Source organism: Triturus cristatus, chromosome 1_2 (assembly GCF_964204655.1).
Source record: "Triturus cristatus chromosome 1_2, aTriCri1.1, whole genome shotgun sequence".
Classification (NCBI taxonomy): Eukaryota; Metazoa; Chordata; class Amphibia; order Caudata; family Salamandridae; genus Triturus; species Triturus cristatus.
Genome location: NC_140580.1, coordinates 23,275,654 through 23,285,785, shown reverse-complemented (window position 1 = coordinate 23,285,785; position 10,132 = coordinate 23,275,654). Strand labels below are relative to the sequence as shown.

General features: G+C 40.6%; 1 protein-coding gene across 1 annotated transcript in view; it reads right to left on the bottom strand.

Moving 5' to 3' along the window:
- Positions 1 to 883: 883 nt before the first annotated feature.
- The window catches only part of MYBPH (myosin binding protein H), a 160,133-nt gene continuing 150,884 nt past the window's right edge, over positions 884 to 10,132 (bottom strand). The window contains exons 10-11 of the mRNA XM_085600181.1: positions 6,501 to 6,550; positions 884 to 4,838 (exon numbers count right to left, since the gene is read on the bottom strand). Coding sequence (XP_085456307.1) covers positions 6,540 to 6,550 — 11 coding nt within the window. The 3' untranslated portion in view covers positions 884 to 4,838; positions 6,501 to 6,539. The remainder of the gene's footprint in view (positions 4,839 to 6,500; positions 6,551 to 10,132) is intronic.

Sequence of the window (10,132 nt, the reverse complement as noted above, 5' to 3'; positions counted from 1 at the left end):
GGTAGATTGCGGTTTGGGGCCCCTATTACTAAGAGTCAGGAAGAATGTGCCGCTCTAGGTAGAGATAATCCTCTAGCAGGGACAGTCAAAACAAGTAGCGATCAAACCCCGCAGGAAAGTAAAGAAGAAACATTAAGAGACATAAGACTTCATAGTTCATTCAACCTCATTCAGTACAGAGGTGCAGTAAAATTGACTCTTTTAAAAAAAAAAAATTCTCCTCGCCTCTTCTTGTACCCTTTTCCTCGATCTTCATCGTTTTATGTTATTTTATATGCATTTTAAATTTGCCTTTTATCATCTTCTTTCCTTAATCGAAAGGCAGGTGGTTTAATGCAAATAACAAACAAAATCTGTGATTCGTGAATGTTTTCAAATATTTCTTTACTTTGTATGCATAACTTTATTTCCACATTTTAAAAGACGAGTGTTTGTAAGCCATTTTAATTAAAGGTATGTTATCTTTGTAGTTGAGAATGGATACATATGTATCACTTCACTTCTGCTATTAAAGGGGCCATTTAGAGTGGTATGCTGCCTTCTTTGAAGCTGTGCAATTCCTGAATCTTTTTAACCAATCATTTTTTGACTAGAAGTCGCATATTCTGTATTAATAACCTTTTGTGAGGAATTATTCTTTGAGTTTCATGTTTTGTGCCAAGGTCTTAACGCTAGTCGGCAGCATCTATTGTGTGCTCTGCCACGCAGCCACATCACATGATCCCTTCCACTGGAATGACTTACATACCACCTTTTGTCTTTACCTGCCAGAGATGTTAGTGTACAGGGGAGCTAGACCAGCATCATCAGTGGTGATCTGTCACTGAGACGGTTAGGGGCCTTCTAGTTTATTTCATTTTGAAGAAGCACACGGTACTCAAGATCTTGGCACAATAGCAGCTTTATTCACTGACAGAAAGGTGCCACAATCACAACAGTGCAAGAGCCAAACCAAACAAGGGAAGTATCCCAGAAAACCAAGGCTTCCCTTTACATTCAAATTACAAATACTCTATAAGACATAGATGGCGCTCTCCTGAGATTCCACCTGCTGAGGTTCCCATATCTGTGACCTTATCAGGTGTGATGCAGTTCCACATATCTGTATACTTGCAAAACAAACAAAAAGCAAACCACTCAGAAATGAATTCACAGAACTCTGGCTTGTTGTAAGTAGTGGAGAACCAAGACTTGCTTTCTGACTACATGCCTCCTACCGTTCTTCAGTTCCCAGGCCTGGGCACCATCAGAATTCAAATGAAGTTCATAACTACATATCCACATCTTGCTAAACATGAAACACTCCATATGCTAACAACTCAAATTGGAACCTTCCTACTTCCTACCAGTTCAATGTCTTCTATTTTACTGGGATCTTTTCTTCAAACCAGAAGATTGGTTTCCCCAAGTAAAACAAATGATGGAAAGCATATGCACACATGTGGGTCGAAAATACCTGCCATCTCCTGCCACTGATCTAAACGACCTCTAAATGAAAATGTTTTCTCCCTTTGTAGGCATATTGTCCTAATCCCATTGGAATATGGTTGTTACGGTCTAGATCAGTGGTTCTTAACCTACGGTCCGGGGGACACCTGGGGGTCACAAAGCCTACTCAGGGGGTCCACCACTGCTTAGAAAATTAAACGATATTACCAGGTTAATAAAGATTATACAAATAAAGAAGCAAAATGTCAAATTGAAAATTTTAAAATGTTCAGTGAATGTCATGGAATTTAAAAATGGAGGATAGAAATTAAGTCTGTATCCTCAGTTTGATTTCTGAAAGCAGTGCAAGTGCATCAAACAAAATATAGTATGAATGATAAGTGACCTCAATTGAATTTAGAAAAGCATCAAAATTCCAATACAAATTTAGATTTGTGTTATCTTTGTATTGTGAAATAAATTAAATATTTACAGTTTGTGTATTTGCATGATTAATGCTCTGTATTCTGAGTGTAATATTTTGCTGTTCATATCATTGAACATCCTTCGGCTGGGGTCCCTGGTTTTCCAGTAATGACTCAGTGGGGGGGATTCAAATGACGGTTCAGTGGGGTCCCGGGGTTCCAGTAAAGATTAATTGGGATCCACAGAAGTCAAAAGGTTAACAACCACAGGTCTATATTTCATAAGGTGTATTTTAGACAGCCTATTATTTTATGTAAAATTCCAGTGGATTTAGTTGTCTGGGATACATTTCATAAGACAATCTTAACCCCTTCCATGCTGCGCAAATTCCGCCGCTGTGCTGACGGTTTCTTGCGCGGGCGTGGTCATGACGGAACGGTTCCGTCATGAGCACAGCTCAACCGTGGCTCATGACGGAACCGTTCCGTCATGAGCACCGAAGGGGTTAACTGAGGAAACTTGAGAAAACTAATTTTGTGAGTATTAAACTAGTGCCCATTAGGTGAGCCATTTATATCGTTTTCAATGAAAATCATCATCCTGACTACATATGTAAACACCAACTTTATTCCCTGAGGCAAATGGAATGACAAAGTGTTTTACTGCAAAAGGCTGAGCTTTGTGACTGCGTTGCTGTATGAAATCCTACCACCTTTCCTCAAGTACTTCACAACTATTAGAAGGAGGGACCACCATTATTTTCACCAATGTTTCCACCTCCTCCTTTTCTGAGTGCAGCTCCCATTTCAATGGCAGTCAAGATCAACCTATGCCTGATTCCCTTAAGGGAATTAGTACAATGAAGCTAATTCATGCATCACACAGCACACCTAGCCTGGACTAAAAGAATAGTCTCTGTCTCACTGTCACAAATCTGATTTATGGTTTTCTGTAACTATCTCTACACCACAGAGTACCTGAATGTGATTATGCAACCTTAGCACTGCCCCACTTGCCTTTGGTCACTCCTCCAACATTTTTCTCTTCCACTTAAGCATTAGCCAGCTTCATTTTCTTAACCATTATGTACATCTGGATCATCAAACTACAACCTCAATAGGCAATCTGCCATGTAGCTCCCACCATCACACACGTAGCAGCCAAGCCGTAATCACTGGTATCTGCAACTTTCAACAGGCTAAGAACAAATCTATGATAATAAATGTAAATCTCGACAAAGAAAAGCCTTTAGTTGTAAAACCTTTGTCAATCATTTTGTGTTTGGAAGAGAAATTGCGGACACACTTCATTCACTTGCTTGGCTGGAGTATATTGGTGTAGGTAGTTGATCAAAGAGCCTCACACCATGCAATGGAGTTGTAAGGATTTCCTTTTGGTGATAAGGAAGGATTGTTGTCTTAATACAAAAATACTTCATGTAGGGCTCCATTGAGTTGAGTGAATAGTGCCCCCTATGGGTGATTTAAGAAAATAATTGGGGGATTATTGGGTGCTGGTGTATATTGTCCAGATTGATACTGTGAGGAATTTCATTCTGCAAAAAAAAGATCTACACCTACATGGGCAATAATGTGCTAGATTATATTTTGGGCGCAATATTTCTTTTAGAAGCTATTTCTGTATCCAAAATTCTGACATATATCCCCACCAAACGGGTGGGAAACTCAGAGTTTAGAAGGTGTTCCTCTGCGGGGTGGGCAGAGGCTGAACCTTTGCTGCTCTGACTGTCTGGAGGACTAGCCGCCATTGTTTAAATGCCCCCCTTAGTCTGATATACGTTTCCTCTGATATTAGTGAGAGGGGAACTGTCAGACATTAAAGAATTGAGCCATGTGTGAAAAGAGATTGTATTAACGATAGCATCGTGTAAGGTGAATGTTAGAATATCATTATGAAAAATAATGCTTACCAGAAAATTGTGTCCTTAACATAGTTTAAAAACCGTCACCAATTGGGTATAGATTTCTTTCCTATGAAATCCAATGAGCAAATTTTGTGAACTATATTTAGGACAATCTATTTCTGTCAGACGATATTTTGTCTAAAATACTCTTGTACCATAATCTCCATCAGCAGAAAGGAATCCAAATATTTCTGTATCACAAGGAAGTGCTCTTTTCCTGTTGTTTAAACCTGAACCCTGGACTTATGTATATAAAGACGACAACTTGGGAAGAACTGAATGCACCAGGTAACATAAAAAGTTTGCCCAGTGCCGGAGGACCCTAGGAAGCATGTAGCATAAACATGAGCCTTTGCAAATGAAAATTCAAACTATATAGTGATTGATTCCAGTCATTTGATAATGTAATTGAGGGTGATTGGGGAAACTAACACTGACACGTACAATCAAAGTTGGAAAAGAAAAGACGAACATGTGCTGATACATAGGAAGAAGCAGTGAGCACATATACAGCGGCACACAACATCAACAGTGAACGATGAGCACAGGCTTCTTGTATTAGGTTGAGTCGCAACACAGACCGACCAGATCCTTAGTGCTCACTCTTGAGTCGTTTTTACCCACAAGCGCCTTATCAATATACATGTTTGTTTTAAAGTCCTTAAGGAACTAAGCAACACATATTTCCAGGCCGGGCTTTCATTGTCCAATCACACATGTAAGACCAATAAGACATACGTTTTTTTAATGAACAATTCAGAGTAAAAAGGAGATCTTTGAGTTGCATCAGACACTCATTTATTCAATTGCTGAAATGTACTAATGAGCAACATCCATTGCTCCAGCAGAGTTCAAGCACTGTGAAATGTCGCTGACGGCATACCCTCCTGCCGACCTGCCCGACCTGAGAAGTGACGCTAAAACACAATAAATATATGAACAATGTCATTGTGAATTGCTTCTGTATATGGTGATGGCTCAGAGGTGATGCACAGCATGGTCTTGCTGGTTTCTTTGTTGATGTCTTGAAGCATCCGCTTGTATTCATGATGGATTCAATCTAAGGGAAGCAAAGGAGAGCAAACGCAGGTAAATAAGCAGCAAGGACCTCCCCATGCGAATCACCATACAGCCTTTTTAACAAAAAACAAACCTAATTAGATTGCTTGTCTATTATTCTATTCTTTGAGTGGCACAGAAGGAATGCACAAGTATACGAGTATGCAAGTGATGACATCTCAAATCACAGAATTGATGAAATCACTTCAGCCGAACGCGGCGGGGGTTGGCTGCAGAGCCTTGTCTGCAGCCCGGCCCTGCAGCCTGCACCTCCCAATACAGCCAAACCCACACTGCAGGAAGGGAAACAGATCTAAAATCCCCTCTCAGCAGGTAGGAAAAATTCTGAAGCTCCTGCCAGCTGGAAGCGGACTTGCTGTTTGTTCCTACTTGGAAGGAGATTTAAAAATCCTCCCACTGAGCGAGAGCAAACACAGCTTTCCCTGCCCGCGCTGCTGCAGGTAGGGAAGCCGCTATGTCCTGGGGGTGGACAACCTGGGATATTTGCCTGTAAGCTGGTCCTAGGGGATGGGGTTCCCAGGGCCATTAATGGCTCAGGGAGGCGGGCCATGTTACCCCTACCCTTAAAGGAAACTGCCCCGGTGGTGTGCTGCCCGAAGCCTTTTCAGACTTGGGAAAGAGGGCTGCCGGGCCCCTCCTATTTTAGTTAAACTTTGACCCCAAGGGTGGGCTCTCCGGTACCATTGAGGCTTGGGGAGGGGGCCCCTCTCCATAAAAATAATATATGCCACCAGGGGGCTGTTTAAGCCTCATTACCAAAATGACTTTCTTTTTAACCCTTGTACCTGTTAATCTACACAGTAATTGACCTGGCAGTCATGACTGACAGCATTTAGAATAACTGAAAAAACAACCTAATATACGGTTTTATCCACATTTAAAAATAAATACAGACAGGTAAGTAAATGATTTTCTGTCTGTATTTATCTGTAAACATCAGTAAAAACGGCAAACAGGCAGCTTTAGTTGTATTTCACTTTTAATACTAGGAGGTCATGAGCATTACATCTGTGTGTAAGTTATAATTTGCATGGCTATTTATGATTTATGGTTTCAGGTTCTCAGAAAATATATTGAGGTATTGTAACCAACAGTTAGCCATAACTTCACTTTAACCTCTGGTGTTATCTGTGAGTTTTCTTCAATCATATACAACATTCAAGTGTTTCTTGCATGCATGTTAAGAAAAACAAAGAAATCAATTTAGAAAACACCAATTAAGGTGCAGGTATTCCTATGGATTACATTTCATTAAAAACACTGAATATTGTAAGTTATGGTTTGGGGTTTCATAATTGTTTCGACATCCATTGCGGTAAATAAATGGAGCAGCTTTTTAAGGCTCAAACATCACAGAACTGATAGGAACAGTTTGAAAGCCAATCACTCGCTGCAGAGTGCTGTGGGCTGGAATCACAGAGATAAATACATAAATAAAAAGAATGCCATGTTTGATTGTGAACGTTTCGTCTGAACTCTTATACTGTGTGTGCACCAGGCCCCTGAGCTCCCTTCAAAGCACCATACATTGTCCTTCAAACAACTTTCTTTCCAGTGCAATGTCTGTCCCAGTAAGGACATTGGAGGGGTTTGCTGAATTCCCACAAATACACCACGATGAACGGTGTATCCTAAAACTTACCATGCTCTTTGCTTCTACGCCAGTTGCACATAGGGGTCCTTATTGCGGCACTGCAAGAAAAGAGAAATACGCTTTTAGGAGATGAAACAAGTTTCAGCCAGCCCATTATTCTGCCTGGAGGAGAGGCCCTCCTGTGGTTCCAGAAGCGGAGCAGCAGACTGCGCGCCCCTGCCAATGGCAATGATATGTTTTAGGCATTGCATTACTCTGTTGGCAGGATCTGTGTTGCTTCTGCATATTTTTGGGTTCTCTGCTTCATAAACAGACGAACAAAACGAATTCTAAAATGAGAACGTTTTGTCGCATTCATTTTCCTACGTTGAATGATTACAGCATCTGTTCCTTTGGAATGAATCCTGATTAAACAAATGGAAACATTACAGACAACCAAGGCCTTTCCAGACCCTGCCTGCTCAGAGGGAGCAGGCAGTTTTCACCACCTTCATTTCAGAGTTGGACAGGATTTTTGTTCTGCTGCCACTTTCATTCACAATGTTAAAGCAATTCGATGCACCCACCAATAGCTGCCCGCTTTAATGTTGATCTATCAAGTCACACTTTCCTGCTCTAAAATTAAATTGATTTCAACATTGTGTTGCCAAACTATAATTTGTGATCTTGCGGACCCACATTTTTATCACTTCAATTCAATTCAATTAAGCTTTATTCGGTACAAGTTAATGACCATAAAAGCACAATACACACACATGATAAGAAAATACAAGGGCAAGTTATAGTAGACATAAAATAAATTAATTAATACTAATTAAAATTTAGGAGTATTTACACCCTTGATTAAAAACACATACTTTTCCTGGAATTGATGCATTTGTTTAAAAAGATTACAGTATAAAAACAAATATCTGCAGATTGCAAGTTAAAAATCAGTTTCATTGCATGCTCAACTGTCCGTGATTCATATTTAATAAACATCGGTTTGAGAAGGGCAATACGAAAATTAGAATACAATTTACAAAACAGCATAAAGTGCAATGTACTTTGCGTGGAAATCCCGTCACATCTACAAGGCCCATAAGGATGTTTTTTCATTGTTGGATGGGCTACCAGATGGTGCACCATTCCAAATCTGAGTCTTGTTAACACAAATTTATGCGACGGTCTTGTGACCAAGGTTAAGTAGACAGGAAATCCATCCGTAGATAAATATCTGTTATAAAACGTGACAGTGGACAGAGTTCCGGCGGCAACAGCCCTCTTTCTCTCACAAAAGGCCAGAAAAACACTTTTTAGCTCGACTTTGGGGATCAGTAAAACTGCTTTGGGATCATTTACAATGTTCAGGTTAAAAATATCTGAAAAACATACAATAATGTATTTTATCCAGGGTATTGCTACAAATTTGTCTAATCGCAAACAGTCCTGGATAATAGACCTAGTAAAAGACTTCTCATCCTTCAGCCAAATAGACCGCCAGGTCATCAAAGGCCTAAGGGATAAAAAGTCAAGTAGGTAATTAACCGATAATTCCCGATGACTCAAAACATTAGAGGCCGATGCTGGCAAGCATAGAAGTTTTTTAAGGAAAATTTTTTCTTCCAGCTGCAAGTTATGGGCGCAACGATAACCCCAAATTCCTGCCCCATACAGTGCAATTGTTACACATCTGGCCTGGTAAATTTTAAGCATGTCCTCAGTCCTACGGTCCCCAATTTTAGCGGCAAATCTAAAGATGCCGTGGGCATTTCTAGCCATTTTGTTGCGTATATTATTCAATTCATAAGTCCACTTCATATCACTAGAAAAGGTAATACCTAAATAACAGAATTTATCCACTTGTTGCACCTTTATATTGTCAATAAAATACCCTTTCATAGTCTGTTTTGGATTCTTGGGACCACAGATCATGGTGTACGTTTTTCCTTTGTTAATAACTAATTTCCTATCTTTAATAAAGGATGCAAAGCTATCCATCAACCGCTGCAATCCTACAGGAGTTCTGGATAACAAAACAGCGTCATCGGCGTATAATAACACCGGCACTGAGACACCATTGATCATAGGAGCATCTGCGTTAACTTCCTTTAAAATAGCATCGATTCCATTAATAAATAAAATGAATAAAAGAGGAGCTAAAACACAACCCTGCCTTATGCCACGTTTGACACTAAAGTTTGGGGTACATTCTCCCTTCCTACCAAAACGCACACAAGTTTTTAATTTCTCATAAATCCTGGCAAGAAAAAATATTATACCCTCCGGTGCTCCCATATTCAACAAGGTTGGCCACAAAATTGAGTGGTCAACCATGTCGAAAGCGCTGCTTAAGTCAGCGAAGCATAGGTACATAAGGCCAGGTTTTGCATCACTGTACTTCCCGATCAACAGTTCTAAATTGACACATTGATCAAGCGTACCCCTGCCTTTCCTAAAACCATACTGGCTGTCTGCCAGAATACCATCCTGTTCCGCCCATTCTTCCAGTCTTACAAGCATAATTCTACTCATAACCTTTATAGAGGAGTCCAATAAGGAGACAGGGCGATAATTCTTAGCATCAGACCTGCTAACTTTTTTGTAAATTGGGACGATAATAGACTCCCCCCAGGTTGGAGGGGGCTCAATACAAACAGCAGCATTGAAAACAACGGCCAGCAGAGGCCCCCAGACTTTAGGTGCAGCTTTATAGACATCAATCGGGACCCCATCCGGGCCTTGAGCCTTCCCGCCCTTACTCGCCCGAATTCCACTTTCAACCTCTTCCACAGAGATATCGAGTGGCAAAATAGGCCAACTAGATGAACCAACATCAGTAATCTTACCAGAGTCAAAAATAGTCGAAAAGTGGGTAATCCAGCCTATGCTGGAAACATTAGCTGTTAACTCGGGTACACTGGCCTCTTTGAGAAATGGAGAGTTGACCGTTGCCCAAAATAGTGAGCAATTAGAAAGTTCTGCAGCTTGGTTAAGTAAATCCCAAGCTTGCTGCCGTAGAACCACCTTCCTAGATTTAATAGCGTTTTTATAATCTAACCTTAAGTTTATGACTACATTTTTATCTCTAGGCTTCATTGCTAAAGCCTGCTTGAGGCTAGTCAGAGCTGCCGAACAGGTGTGATCAAACCAGCCAGGTCTAGTTCTTAAACAACCCCTGTTACGACCGGTAAACTTAGCATCAATGGCAGTGTTGATCCCTTTAAAAGAAGATAAGACCCGCTCATGGTCGAATCTATTTTCTAAAATAAAAACAATGTCTACCAAATTCCCCTTTATTATAGATGTGGTCAATTCTGAAGCTTTCTCCCCTACCCACCTAAGTCTTACCCCGTTGGCCCGGTGAGCTTCTATATTATCGATTGTTGTCCCCACCTCTACATCACTCTCCTCTCACAGAGACATGGCCGCAATAATAATATTGTGGTCACTTGTGACCGATATTTCGATTTCCAGTGGGGCAAAGCAGTCGACAATACTAGAAGATACTAACACATGGTCAATCACTGAGTTAGAACGCCAATTTTTGAATGTAGGGATGGGCAAGCCGTTTCCATCCTTACAGCAATCCAGTATTTCTAGGTCATGACATCCCATTAATTTATTCAAGATTTCCCCATAAGTATCATGACCAAAGTGCGGTACCTCCCATCCAACGTTATTAGTGACCCCACATGCCT